Source organism: Protobothrops mucrosquamatus, unplaced genomic scaffold, assembly GCF_001527695.2.
Source record: "Protobothrops mucrosquamatus isolate PMUCROS unplaced genomic scaffold, P.Mucros_1.0 scaffold225, whole genome shotgun sequence".
Lineage (NCBI taxonomy): Eukaryota > Metazoa > Chordata > Lepidosauria > Squamata > Viperidae > Protobothrops > Protobothrops mucrosquamatus.
In genome coordinates, this window is record NW_015386576.1 from 887012 (window position 1) to 902929 (window position 15918).

At 38.7% G+C, this 15918-nt stretch overlaps 1 protein-coding gene across 1 annotated transcript in view; it reads left to right on the top strand.

The window, feature by feature from the left end:
- DGKG (diacylglycerol kinase gamma) overlaps positions 1-15918 on the top strand; it is an 81672-nt gene that overhangs the window by 48429 nt on the left and 17325 nt on the right. The window contains exons 19-21 of the mRNA XM_015814142.1: positions 1176-1265; positions 3088-3248; positions 8265-8329. Of these exons, the coding sequence (XP_015669628.1) occupies positions 1176-1265; positions 3088-3248; positions 8265-8329 (316 nt within the window). The remainder of the gene's footprint in view (positions 1-1175; positions 1266-3087; positions 3249-8264; positions 8330-15918) is intronic.

Sequence of the window (15918 nt, forward strand, 5' to 3'; positions counted from 1 at the left end):
GAAGACGCAACATTAAAATTCGGTTTAATTCGGTTTTAAGGGGGGGATTGTATATATGTTCGGGTTTTAAATATGTTGTGCGCCGCCCTGAGTCCCTGTCGGGAGAAGGGCGGCATATAAATTAAATTAAATAAATAAATAAATAAATAAATAAATAAATTATATTAACATTCATTATTGACAATTTAATTTGTATATACCACCAGTGTAGTGGTATCACCTCTCCTCCCCTGCTCTTACGAAATTGGCTATAGTTGTACATTCTGGCCATTGCATTGCACGTAATAAAGGTTCAGGAAGGACCTGTGGAAAATAGCTTAGCTACTATTTTGCTTTTGGACATTCACTGTAAGATTTATCCCTTCTTTCAGAGACTCTGAATTTTTGAAATATGTCATACCATGGCAATCTTTGTGCCTATCTAGTAACAAAAAATGCACTCCCTTAAAGATGGGGAGAAATCAAATAACCTTTCAGAATAGAAGTGCAATGGATTGGTAGAATCCTGACTAGGTGATTCTGGTGAAGTTCCTGCATGAATTAATGTCATGCTAATTGCATGAGCCATGGTGGTGCAGTGGTTAGAATGCAGTAATGCAGGCTAACTCTACCCACATACTAGGAGTTGGATCCTGACATGCTCAAAGTTGGCTCAGCCTTTCATCCTTCCGAGGTCAGTAAAATGAGGACCCATATTGTTGGGGGCAATAGGCTGACATTTGTAAACTGCTCAGATAGTGCTGTAAAGCACTGTGGATTGGTATATACTGTAAGTCTAAGTGCTATTGCAATTGCTATTGATTAAACTGGGGGGGGGGTTTGATGCAGATGTAGAGGTAAGGTTCATCATAATTATCAGGGACTCTACTATACTAATCCCCAACTCCTCCCTGGTCCATCCCACCATTTTTTTCACTACTAGGGGATTTCCATCCACTGCATCTATCACACTGAGGCCAAGTCTTCTAGCCAATTTGCTTCGGGTACATCATGTACTCTCCCTGCTATTGTTTTTATTTTTAGTCAGTGAACACAATTCAAGTGAATTCTATCCCTTTGGGAGTTATTAAGCTTTACTACTCCTGTGAGCTCTCCTCTGGCAGATGTTGCAAAAGAAGGTCATCATACCCAAAGGCCTATCTGTGGGCCTCTGATGGTTGCTTGTTTCTTTGCAGATAAAATGAACTTAGCAAAGCACCCTCCTGTGGCTATCCTGCCATTGGGAACAGGGAATGATCTTGCCCGTTGCCTCCGATGGGGAGGAGGTAAGTCTCTCAAGTCAGTCCAATGTTTTGGTTCATTCACCATAACTTCATGCCATGACTTGCCAATGATTTCTCCTGCTAGCAATCTTATGTGTTGTTGAAACCTGTCAGCTGTTTTTAATGCCACCAGCCATTTTCCATGCTTTACTACTATTGTGAATATGGGGAAATTTCATGAAAAGATAAAGGAAAAGTAGCTTCACTTCACCATTCAGATGATAAGTGGAGAAAATTAATCATGTCCCCACAATTGAACGCCAAGTAGCCAATCAGTTTTCCTTCTCAGATGGGTATGTAAACAGAGGAGAGAGCAGGCATTCTTTTGTTTTCGGTTTTTGTGCTTCTCCTTTGATGCTAGCTAATTACATAGGAAGACAAAAGTTCCAGCTTTGGCAGCTACAAGAGAGGAACTAGTGAATCTGGACAAAAAGCTAGACCAGCAAAGCTGGTTGTTGTATAGATCTGTTGCATTTTGTGGATTGGGCTGTGGGCTGTGTGAACTTATGGCATGTATACATGTGACGGATCCTGGCATTTAGAGAACATCTATTTCCTGGGTTAGTAGGAACTGAGATCAACTTATTTAAGAGATATTTGTTCATTTTTCTTCATTTTCTTCTCTTTTCCATTTGCAACGTAACTTTCTGATCTTGTTTGATACAATAGAGATTTAAATTCTTAATGAACCAGTAGTACTGATTCTGGAAAAGAAATCTAACCTTTGCATACATTTTCCTGTCCGGTCATGCTACTGAAAGAAGAAGGTGGCCACTTACCACCTTCCTTGTAAAACAGTGGTAGAATTGATTTTTAAAGTGACTGGTGCAGTGGTGTGTTGGAATTGGCTTATACTAGCTCACAAGAACTGATTATTAAATATTCTGGAATTTTATGAGCCACTTGAATACAGAGATGAGCTACAGTGCTTATGGTGCCAAATCATCTGTTTGGCAGCTAGCAATGCAGAGTAGTGGCAGCTATACAGATGGGATTGTTGGTTGTTATACATTTATCAGTACACGACTAGGCTATCACAATTAACATATTTAGTTGGCTCTCCCCTGGGGAGTTGTGAGACAAGAGTATGGAGACCTTGGTAGAAATGAGTGTATGCCGAAGCCATCATGCCCCATGTGTATGCACACCCTGTTAAAGTACCATTGGAGGCTCTTGATCTCCATGATGTGGATGCATTCCTATTTAAAATACATATCCCATGCAGATATCCCATAATAGTTATCATGCAGTCAGCAGTTATAGCCAATCAATAACTCTATTACCCCACAAAGTACTGCTTCATACCGTAGGTGCAATTTGAAGCTAGATTTAACATTGTTATTGGGGCTGAGATTATATATGGTCTTTACCAGTGCTTAAAAAAAAAAAAAAAAGGTGCCGGAACTCACACATGTCATACAACCTGCCTTGCCTACTCTACAAGGTTCCATCCAAAAAAGGTGGTGGAACTCCATTCTGGGCGTTCTATGAGAAAAAAAAGCCCTGGTCTTTACATAGAATGTACATTGTTTTGCTGGCCCAGAGTCAGCAAATGCTGATGTTTTTGCCACCAGCAATTAATTGAGAGTTGAGAGTTGGGGATGGAGTACAAGGCCTCAGATTTCAACCCCAGTGGTGAGACTTATACTACATCAGATTGATTTCTGCTTCCATTGCAGATCACCTGCCTTTCTTTTCTGGCTATATATTCTGTAGAGCCCCTCACTGCCTGGCCTTCTCTTACTCTATTGCCCCATTAATGCTTGGCAAATTCCACTATAACATTCTGTTCCTCATCACCTATCCGTTTTTTTTCTATTCCAAGGTTATGAAGGAGGCAACCTAATAAAAATACTTAAAGATATTGAGCACAGTACTGAGGTAATGCTGGATCGATGGCAAATTGATGTCATACCCAATGACAAAGAGGAAAACGGAGATCCTGTCCCATACAGCATCATCAACAACTATTTTTCCATAGGAGTAGTAAGCAATCTGTGTTACCTTATTCACGTAGCTTTCCAAATATTTGGGACTGCAATCCTGTCATCTTTTACCATGCTGATAACATTTAAGTCTCCAATATTTCATTTTTTTTCTCTTATACTATTCCCAGTGTGTTGGACTATCAAGGACATTAATAAGAACATCATTAATTATGGAAGGACTCAAGGTAGAGAATTGATTGGGAAGCAAAGGAAGGTATAATAGAAGGATCATTTCCATAGTGCATGCATTTCAGAAGTCCGTGGCATGGCATTCTGCCTGTATGCTTCTGACTATTTTTCACTAAAAACAGTATAGAATAATAAAACAAATAATAACACCATATAGAGTATATCAGTGACCGCAACATACCAAATGACACAACAGCAGAGTTCACTCAAACTCTTTATTAGTTTCTGGACAGATACATTTGGGAAAGATGACCAATAAGATACCAGCAAGGACCTGAGCCATATAGCTTGAACTTTTCTTGGTAGCGTAGAAGCTGCCAGTTCTGATCCTTCAAAACTGATAGAATGCTTCTATGGTAGGTTGCACAATGTTCAGATCTGAAGCAGGCAAAGTATTGCAGCTCCAACATGTTCCCCCACTTTATCAGCATCTCCTTAAATAAACTATACTGTTTCCTGGATTCACAGGGTACCTCTGCAGAGTCAGGAAATTACTTGATAATGGTCTGGAGGAGAAGTGATGACAGTACTGCCACAAGAAGATACTTGCTTTGATTCAGAAGACATTATGGAGGCAGCAATAGGATGAAACTCATTTTTGCTGTCCTATAGACATTTCTTTGCTTTTTTAACTCAAACATACAGTATATTGTCCTGATCTTGCATGGCTTGCATGGCTACCATGCCAGTCCAGGAAAAGCTGCAGCCGTTAGCACATTTTTCACATTTTATTTTCATTATTTGCCACTTTCCCTGAAGTTGCCAGTTTCAATCATGGTTGCCGAGCAATTAGTTTCAGTTCTCCTGATCCACAGGACCCAACTGCTAGTACTTTCACAATTTTACTCCTGCAGCTTCTTTGTTGACTTTGCTGGTTAGAAGCTGGCCAGGAAGGTTGCAAATGGTGAACATGTGACCACAGGACCTGCAACCATGATAATTGCAATCTGCTTGCCAAATGCATGAATTGCAACTGCAGGAAAGTTGTAATGGCCACAACGTCGAGGATCAGTCGTAAGTCTCCTCGTTCAGTACTGTCATAACTTTGAATAAATGGTCATTAACCGAAGACTACTTATAGCTGCACAGTTATGACATGGCCTACCTCCTTTTTCTCTGGGTCTGATTCTGCTATGATATTGTCCCATATGTTTCTTAATATTATTGGAATTTGAGAAATGCTAGTGTGAATTATGGGAAGAGAGGCAGAAAAACCAGAGAAATAAGCCCAAGTCGAATTTTGAAATGAAAACATCTCCATTTTCTTGTAGTACTGTGATCAGTGGGTGCTTTTCCTGATAACTGGTGATATGCTGAAAGGGCACTGCAGCCAAGCCAGAACAGAAAGCCAATCACCTTGCTTATATACCTTTATAAAGGACTAATATCACACATTTGTTATTGATATAATGAGAAACATGGTACTGCAAGGAAATGATAGTGTTTTCTTAAGAAAGTAGGCATACTGCTGCAAAGAGGATTTATGACACAAAATATCAATAAATAAGCGTGAGCGATTGAGATTATCAGGTGTTAGCTTGAGTGTAGTCAAGTTCAGTTCCAACTTTTGAGGATTGCCAAAATAAAAACTAAAAAGAATAAGGTCCTGAAAAAATCAGAAGAGTAATTTCTGATGTCGTATCAAATATACACAAGATCAGGGCTTTTCAACCTTTTCACCCATTGTACCACTTTTAGGATATGACAATATCCGAGTACCACCAGTCGCCTAGCAAGGTGTCAAAAACTTGATGACACAAAAAAAAGGAAAAAAGTGATGAAGTACAGGTAGTCCTCGACTTACAACAGTTCGCTTAGTGACTGTTTGAAGTTACAATGGCACTGAAAAAAGTGCCTCCCAAGCCACAGCCGAGCAAGACACCTGCCTACCCACCAGCGGCGCTCTTCCTCCTGTCCTAGGTTTCCATTGTTGTGAGCATTTCTGTTAAGGATTGGCAATGGGGATGGGGTGGGGTGGGTGTTTGGTTTTTATTCACCCCATCTGGTGGGTGGTTGCAGCAGGTTTTGGTCACTTCACATGACCCTGGGACACTGTGACTGTCATAAATATGAATCAGTTGCCAAGCATCTGAATGTAAATCACAAGACCCTGGAGATGCTGCAACATTCCAGCTGATCAGCGCTTCTTCTGGTCTCAGCAGAAGCTCCAGGATCAGCGTTGAGCTCCAGCTGGAGTCTGGCGCTGATCCTGGCGCTTCCACTGAGCCCTGACAGCCCTGCAGCTCCAGCCATCTCTCGCTCAGGCTTGTGCCACCAATTCAGGTCATTCCCCTTCCCCACTACCACTTTTCTAGGATGGTCGCATACCACCTGCCAGGTGCCAATGTACCACAGGTGGTACCGATACCACTGGTTGAAAAGCCCTGCACAAGATACTCAAATTGTTCTATTTGGATACAGTACAATTCCACATTGGTCCTATCCAGAAAGCTCTCGAAGCTTTCTCTGAGGGTGAGTCAACAACATTAGCAGGAGAAAAAGAATAACAGGACTTCACATTTCAGGATTTATTTATTTAGTGCTGCTCAAAAAGCATCTTTGACCATTACCAATCTCTTTATAGATTAGCAGCGATCAGCAAGAATAAATATTCTAGAACAAAATACTCCTCCAGTCTATGTTTCTACTCCTTTCCATGGTAATAGGGCAGAGTGTGAAGGTGCATATCTTCCGTTATGTGCTATTTTCTGGCCCTATTAGCCAGAGCACATCTGTCCAGTTGAATATGCTTTCCTGCTATACTAGTAGCCTTATATAACTGCATGTACAGCCTTTTAGAAGTAACCTTTTATATAATTATATTTTAACTATTTTACCATTTTACCATTTTGTCCTATTAAACATTCTGTGTGCCTTCATGGTTGATGTGCATTTTCACTGATGGAAATTGGTCAAATAATGTTAGTTTACCCATGTTGTAGGGTTGCTAGGAAGCCCCTCACAACAGCTGACTAGTTTAATGTTCTGGCATGGTAGGAGAAACAGCTGATGGAAAGGGGGTGGGGAAACACTGAAGCATTTGTTTAAAAATGTTCTTCTGTTATAGTAAGGCTCCATTTATAAATGATTGATGATTGCCATAAATGTGTTACAGACATAAGCAATGTGCCTTACAAATGGCTGTAATTGATGTGCTGACCTTTTAAAATCAATAACACATGATTAATATTACATTAAATTATTTTTCATGCTTTGCAGATATTTAAGAAAATTGACTTTGGTGTCCTATATACCCTATATCTATAGATCCACAGAATAAGTTATTATGATCTCTGAGTTATGGGTAATGAAGAACAAGAAAAGTACATAAACAGGCTTTGTTATTCTGGAATCCCAGCTCTAACAAGATGCTTTTAAGCGTTACCACTGATGATAACAAGCTGTTCTTGAGCCTAGGCTGCCACATGCTGCTTCCCATCTTCTCTCCCTTTATTTTTGGACTCTAAGAAACGTGGGCCAGTAACTATATCACTAACAGGAAGTTTTGGATTACAAATAGATCAGGTCCTGGACTCGCAAAGTCCCTTTCTAGTGACACTTCACTACTCCATCATGAGGAGAGGGATGTGGACTTTGCTAATCCCTGGATGAGGAGGGTGCATTCCGCAGGCAATCCAAACCTCAGTGCTGAGGGAAAGCTCTTTGCATTGCTATTTGTGATTTGAAAAGAGTTTAAACTTTATGCTTTCTTAAACAGAGTAAGGATAAGAACACAATTGTCAGCAAAGCAAAGAATGGCCAAAGGTATCCAATACAAGACTGTCCTGTTAATGATTCTTAAGGGTTTTTTTTTAAGCTGAATATTTTGCCTTTTGTATTCTAGGAGTACAAAACAGATAACCACGAATAATATACATTAGCTTTCCCCAATTAGGCCAATGTATCTAAAAGGGCATGATATTGGAAGAAGTCATTATTCTAGAAGAAATGGTTCCTTTTTCATTGAACAGCATTCAAATTTGCTGCCATTTTATACTGCATATTGTAAAATGGCAGAAAATACAAGGGCATACATTCAACACCTCCGTACAAGGATTCCACACGTTTCAAACCTAGTCTGAATTTCTGTGATCCTTCAATGTTGACAGTGGTTGATAGATGAGTCAACTTACTTCCAGCTGTGCTTTGGCAGGAAGCAATCTTAAAACAAGTTTCTTTCTTTTCTTTTCTTTTTCTTTTTTCTTTTTTTTCTTTTTGCTTGACTGGAGCTCTAGGGAGAACTTGTGGCAGGCTAGTTTCTCATGGGAGAAACACTTGCATCGCCCCATCTTCCAGATCAATGCATCCTCTCCCTCTTCCCCACAGAAGATCAGCCACCACAATATCTTGCCAAGGTTCTCTTTGAAAAGCAGTAAAATGATAATTCTTTGGCAGATTGCATTCCCTTCCCAGAGATAGCACTTTAATTTTTTTAGAAATAACAGGCAAATGCAATTGCCCCTGAGATCCAATCCCCAGAGGCCTTGGCTTTTTCTTCAGCATTCTATTATTTTATGTGCAATTTTGTTGGTACCAAAAACTATTTGAATGTTATTTAAATAAACAAATGAAAATTAAAGTGGGGGTAAGAAATGCAAAGTGCAAACTACAGTAATATGAAAGTGCTTGAAAACAGACATTATTCTGATATGGTAACTTTAAGAAGCTTGTGGAGAAATGTAACATCAGCACGAGTTATAATAATTGAGGGAAGGCACAATATAAGAAGTAAAGTTCAAATCTATAAGTTCTAGTGTTAAGAATTCTGGAAAACTGACTGTACTTTATAAAAGGCTTCATTTCCTTCCCTTTCTCCTTTTTACAGGATGCATCCATTGCACATAGATTCCATTTGATGAGGGAAAAGCATCCTGAAAAATTCAATAGCAGGTAAATATCAGCCTTCCCCCCCTCCCACAATTCTTTTTTCTTTTGTACTGGTTATAAGGTTGCTATAGTTGGACCAAATTACTTGATTAAGCCTTCCCTGGTCTGTGCACCCTCTATCTAAATGTGTGGGTTTTGATTCAATTGGCTTGGACCACGTGCCTGGAAAGGGGGAAAAGCTGGTTTGGGGGGTGGGTTGCTCAAACATGGACAAATTTCAGACACAGGATCTACTCATAGTGTACCTCGGCCTCATCCATTATTAATTTAGCTAGGAATCAGGAGAGGAAACTGGTATACATTTTGTTTTCCAAGAAGACTCTTGCAGGGAGAACAATCTGGCTCAAAAAAATCACTTCCCCCCCAAAAGAACCCATATAATAACTTTGATATTTTTCTCTTTGTTCTTCTTTCTAGTTCAATTGCTTTTATGCCATGTCTTTTATATTATAAACCTGAAAGCAAAATTGAATTATTTTAAATTGCATTGGTAATCTTTTTCAGCTGGAAAATGAAATTAAAAATGCAAAGCAATGGAATCAATCAGTTACTAAATCATTGTTTTAGAACCCTGAGATCTGAGAACCAAAAAGCCATATCCCTAAATTTAAAAATTCTGGGGCTAAGAATTTGTTCTGAGTTCTAGAACTGATAGCACTAACACCCTTCCATATAAAGGTCCAATCCTAATCAGCCCAAAGCTTTTTCTTAAGTAATATAATCTAGGTGAGGAGAAGTCATATTGTTGCTATTGTTATTGAACAATTAGAAATCATCTTCTTTTGCTGGAATATTGAAGTCTACACAGAGATCTATTTGTAGAATCATTTTTTCATGAATTGTTATGTTTGGTTGTGAAGCACTTCTATCTTAAGATGTGTTCTAATGGCAGCTGCTGCTTAATAGTAGGCACAAGAGAATGAATACATTAGAATACTCACTGTGGAACAATCCAGCCATGGACTATCCACCAAACTATGTGAATTTCATTATCTCTAACTACCGTGTGCTCTAATGCCATTTTCTTCTATGTCCATGGGATTAATATAAGTACATTGGATCCTGAGCAGCATATAACAATTGCCTTCTTTCCCATGGTAAATGTGGCAGTCACATGGAGAGAAAGAGAAAGGGGGGGAAAGAGAGAGAGAGATCAACAATCTTGTTGGGGGTTTTTAAATGAAAGATAGTGCTATTCTTTCCCCTACAAACATGAAATATTCCTAAAACAGATGAAACAGATATCATTAGCCCTCAGTTTGTGAGAGTCTTTTCCATGCTGCTACCTGAAACTGCTTTGATTTTCCATTAGGACAAACAATTGATGTCTGAGCTGCTGCACCCATACCAATCCCATTTCTAGTCCCCTAACTTAGTAGAAGCTTTTCATCCTCAGCATAACTGCTAAGCCAACAGCCCATAAAATGTTATACACCCCAATGCTTATGACTGTCTGATCAGGATGGAACACCCTTTAGTGGAAACCATTGTCTGATGGTGTAAAATATTTTATTGTTCTTACAATCTAATACTTTGGCCATTTTGTTTTGGCCATTGCACAACTATATTTGAGCCTTAGGTGGGCAGACTTGTAGTTTTGAAAAGCCTTATACTCTAAAGAATTGCTTGGCAGAAATAAATAAATAAGAGAAAGGGTGCATGCCATATAAATAACAATTTATGTCATATTGTCCATCTGTTAAGAATCAGCCCACAAAGGCCAAGGTTTGCGTATGTACATGTTTCATTCATTTTTAACAATTTACAAGGATAAAAGTGTAAAAATTCTAGCCTCTACTTATTGTTAAAGTGAATGACGATATTGGTTCTCTTGAGTTGTGTCATACCTTACTCTGTGGGTCAGAGATGAGTCTCTTGGGGAAAAAATTGAGAATCCAAAATGATGGTTGCTGAATCCTAATTGTATAACAATCATAAAAAATAAATAAAAAGATTTCTCGCCCCAATCATGGGATAAAATGTAGGAATTTTTCTGACAAGTTTGATTTTGACAGTGATCACAACTCTTAGCACAGACCCACATTTTCTGCTTGGACCGGTGCCAATATAGGCCATTCACTGTTTCCTGAGTGCAGATACTGATGACTTTGGCTGCCTCCTACTCCCAGCCTTCTCCAAATGCACTTCACACCCATGTTTTCTAGCTTCAGTTCGAAACTGCTGTTTTGCAACCTGAGCTGAGCCATATTAAGCTCTTCAGAGCAGATGGGTCTCCAGTGACTTCTTCCATTCTACTAGCAGACCATGCACAGATTAGGTGTAGTACCTGGCATGTCCCTTTCCCTCTTGGGCTGGTTCCTCTGCCCTGGATGGCCATTTTGTCCTTGGTTGTTAGCTACTGGTCAACAGATGTTATTCTTGTTACAATCTTATGATTGGCCTATTAAGTCAGTCAGCTATCTTCAACCTAGGAAGCTCATGCTACATTCAGCCCTTCTTTCATTCAGTGGGCCCTTTTTTCTTGTTTTTGCTAGTTTTGGTGAAGCATCTTCCTTTTGCTTTCTCACCCTCTGCCCTCACTTTCGCAAAGCTTCCCCTTCCTTTCCTGTTTTTTTCCCCTCTTTTATATATTTAAGATGCAACATAAGAACTTTTCTACATTGTTTTCATAAATCTGAACAGTTCCTCCTTGCTAACCAATTTTCCATAAATCTACAGAGGAATGGAAGGACAACCAATTTTTATTTCATTGATTGATTGATTGTTGTAGAATCAGAGTTATAAAGGAGGAGAGGAAACAGAAAGGGTCTCTATTTGTGTTAAAGAAGATATGTGGAAAGGAGTATGAAGCCATCCAGGTACATAAACATCTGGAGAGACCATCTCTAAAAGGAAACAGTAGGCCCTGATAGGCTGGTCTATAGGTAGTCCTCGACTTACGGTCATAATTGAGCCCCAAATTTCTGTTTCTAAGCAAGATAATTGAATTTAAGTGAATTTTGCCCCATTTTATGACCTTTCTCACCACAGATTTTAAGTGAATCACTGCAGATATTAGGTTAGTAACATGGTTGTTAAGTGAATCTGGCTTCCTCACTGACTTTGTTGTCAGAAGGTTACAAAAGGTGATCACATGACCCCGGAACACTGAAACCGTCATAAACACATGCCAGTTGCCAAGCATCTGAATTTTGATCATGTGACCATGGAGATGCTGCAATGGCTGTAAGTGTGAAAAACAGTCATACATCACTTTTTTCAGTGCTGTTGTAACTTTGAATGGTCACTAAAGAAATGATTGTAAGTTGAGGGCTATCTAGACTGAACATCAGCCTGATCCCCTTATCAATACACAACAATCCAGACTGCAATTTCTGGATTTGGCTTAATTGGCCAGGAGCAGCATGTGAGACAAGTCGCTTAGGCTGAAATGAGGAATTGCTCTTAGGCTAAGTATGCACACAGCAACACTTTGTTTCTTATTGTGTGTTTGCCCATTTGAGCTACTGTTTTGCTTCTGACTGAGGTTTTACTCCTCATCAAACTGGATTGATTGTCAATCAGGGATAATTTCATGGCACTTGTCTTTAAGATAAAAAGAATTACTGAAAGAAACTTACGTTATCTATATAAAATCCTGGAGCAAAATGATCTCAAAAGAATATGTAGTATTCTAAGATTTGGAACTCTTAACATTTGGCAATTCTGGATATTTTAGGTTTTGCTTAGAAAGCTCCTAGAATTTGGCTGTAGATCCAGTTCCATTCATTCACACTTCATAATTATATATAAATTCCAGAACCAACAGAAACAGGCAATAAAGGCAAAACAGAATATCAGGTTGGAACTAGCTCATGTTTCACATGTAGATTCATGAGAAATAGTCCTGGCTTGCTTTCATTAAAAAAGCAAAATTCACTTACTAATGTCTATGCAGGAGATATTCAAAAAAACTTTACAAAAATTCTTCTATTCAAACATTTCTCTAAGAATAGATCTTCAGCAAACAGTCTTCCTGCTGAAGTAAACATATCTTTATCCTCCTAATGCATCTTAAGGATTGGTTAGGAAATACAAAATGGAAACTGTAAAGGTAATCCCATGCTTCAACCATGCAGAATGAATAATGTTTGGCCTTTCAGATGTTGGTTTATAGTTTTTGCTGAAATTGTAATAGATATACAACAAACAGTTTTATCCATTTGGCGTGTACACAAATATTTGACACATATATTCACCCATAAGCCTAATATGAATTTAGATAATGTCATAACCTGTTTGCCACAATTATGCACTCTGATCTTTATTGTCAAGAGAGATAATTAGCTTCTCTCACTCTCCATATAGCTTCAATATTTCACAGTTTTAAAAATAAAGATTTTCTGCCTGGAGGGTTTACATATTTATAATCCAGAGGAATTGAATCAAGGCATTCAGAAGCTTTTTCAGGTGTATAGGAAGTAGGCAGCATAGATAGTTCATAGGAATAAAAAAATGTGAAAAGAAATAAATATATCTGAAAATCCGGTGTAATGTGGTATTTACTAGGTTGGATTTGGGCTGGAATGATCCAGGTTCAAACATCTCCTTGTCCATAGGACTCACTGGTGACTCTGGTCATGCTGTCTCAGCCCAAGCTACCTTACAGATTTTTGTTGTGGAATAAAATTCATATAAGCAACTTTAGTTATCAGAATAAATGTAGAATGTAAATGCAATAAATACTTATTTAGTCTGTTGAAGATTGGGGGTACTGTATTGTAGAAGCTTTGAAATTTTGTAGCAGTATTCAAACATCAGAAGGTTTCACATAGAGCTGTACAGGATAAAATATAATGGGATTAATTTTCAATCAGTGGGTGCAATTTAGAACTTGGAATATAGCCACGAGAAGTCTTAGAAGTATTATGGACTAAAATAGCTATTAACAACTTATTCACCTAATTTTTTGTCATATTCTTTCTTCGCTACAAAATTATTGGACTTCTTCCAGCTTTCTGACCTCTTATGAAGTCCTTGTCTCCGTTCTACCTAATTCAAATATTTACCTTATTATGCCTTCTTGACACTTATTTGTGGTCGATACTGGTTAACCGTGGACTTCTCTCCAAAATCCATGAACATGCATGTACAGTTTTGGTCCAGCAGTAATCTAAGAAAAATAAAGTATGTGGAATAAGCAGAGGGATGGACATGATTGTTCTACTTGTTCATTTTCCAAAGTTGGAAACCTAGGATTCTTTGGAAGATTTTCAAGGGATCCTTAGTGTGGAAGCATTACTCATACACTTGCCTTGCATAGGAAGGATTCCAGATGGCATCCTGGGGAAAGAGAAAAAGGGCTGTGCACAATCAAGTAAATAGAACAGAGTAGGTGGATTATCAGATCTATAGTCTGGGTTCAGTGTGAACAGTGAGATGATATATTACATTTTCAAATGCCTTGAAAAGTTGAAAAATAATGCCTCTGTACAAACATTTACTCTGCTGAGCAAAAGCACCAAGCTGTCTTATGTCATCGTTAGTGTTTCAAAATTCCTGTTGTTTAATCTGATATATATTCCATTATGTGGGATGAAAACTTTGACTTTTTCCTGACAGAGCTCAAAGTAGGCTGCCCTTCTAAAAAAAACCCAAGTGATCTAGTCAAGGAAGTGTGTTCCAATAGGGCACAGTGAGATGTGTACAATACCTCAAGACTTCCCTATTTAGTTCTGGAGACGATTTTACACCTACAGGTGGCTAGGAGCCAAACAGCTGCTGTTCCTGTCTTTATAACATTACGCCAGTCTTTAAACCTTTGGATGGTTTCTGAGGATCTGGTTGAAAATTTTTCATACAAGGAATAGAGCACAGAAGTAAAGGCACTTCCTGTAAACAAACTCTATTAAATTACCATGTTCCTTAGACAGCTCTGAAGTCATCTTAGGCCAAAGAGGAGCCACCAAATATGTATTAGAAGAAGAGGGTGAGCGCACGCATATTTCTGTCCTAAAGTTTGAAGGGGCAATAAAAGCATACTGCCCTCTCAAATTGAAGTACAAATGATTTTCCTTCTAAATTGTCTGCCACCACCACTTACTCCTGATTCTACCATCATAATAAAAAAAAAATCATGTTAAAAATCCTGAATTGAGAAATAATCCAATTATCTTAATTGGCCTTATAAAGCTCTGTTTTACTATATTTTTATATTTTAAATTATATTTTTAAAAAATCTATCTGTGTGGAAATATGCTTCCTCTAAATTATATTAAATTGAAACTAGAATGAGGCAGCTTAGTTGACTTTACTCCAAAGGCTTGACGGGCTATGATTATGTAAGTAAAAAAACATTAGTATAGTAGATTTCTATGGTCAAGAAATAGGCTTTCACAGTAAATAAAAACAAGATTTTATGGACTTAGGTCAGGGACTCCCATAAAATGGATTGTTCTCCCACCCCACATGTACAAACATGTGAATTCATGAACAAGAATAAGGAGGGTTACAATTTATGGGTGCCCAGAAGGTTGAAAGGCAGGTAGACATGAAGCATAGCATCTACAGATAGTAAGGGAGGAGCCTGAAAGAATAGAGCACGGGTGTCAAACTCACCATGTCACGTGACGTGTCGCAACATATTGTGACTTTTTTTGCATTGCCGGAGCTGGGGTGGGCGCGGCATCCATATGATGCAACCGGCCCGCGGGCCAGCAGTTTGACACCCCTAGAATGGATAATCGTATGAGCCAAGTACAAGCAGGCAAAGCATGCCATTTTATGGGGGTAGCTCAGTGGTGGGATTCAACTGGTTTACACCACTTCAGCAGAACCGGTAGCTAATTTTTTGTTGCCCAGGCCCAGAATGGACTTCCGGAAGCAGCATCCATACAGAGAACCGGTTATTCACATATCTGAATCCCACCAGTGGAGTAGCCTGGCCAGCTACTGGGCAACAGAGGCTGATTACCTTTCCCAGGAGCAAGGCTGCTGCAGCAGCAGCTTTCTTGCCTTCCTTCCAATATAAGAAGATATTCAGTTTCCATTATCAACAATCAGCTGACTGGGAATAATGGGAGTTGGCTGATTGACTTATGGTGTCACACTGCCTATTTGAACCTGGCTTTAGACTGATTTGCAAGGTATTGAGGACTGGAAACTTGTGGAAGCATCCTTATTCTTGTTTACTTTCTATAAGCTCCTTGGACTGCTAAACTGTGGGGTAAATCCTCTGATACAATCTGTAGGACTGTGACGTGCATCAATGACTGGTGCAGAATAATATAATTAAAATTTGGTTCTGAAGATAGCAACTATTCTATTAAGAAAAGATAGTTCTATCTTCAGAGTTCACAAAACAAAACAAAAACAACAAGAAGATAGGTTTTACATTTTGCTAAACTTGTAACTGCAGATGGCAAATTTTTCCTAAATAAATTTTCCTGAAAGGGAAAAGTGTATAAAATAGTTGGTGAATTGAAATATTCCATCATCTAGTGCTGTTGTGATGCAATTCCATAAGTTGTCTAATTTTCTAGAAGAATTTTTTTTACTCTATCATTTCCCAGTTATACTATGGTAGCTCTTAACGTATGTAGACTGCAAACTCTGTGGCTGCTAGCAAGGCAGCATATATAGATAAAGTATCA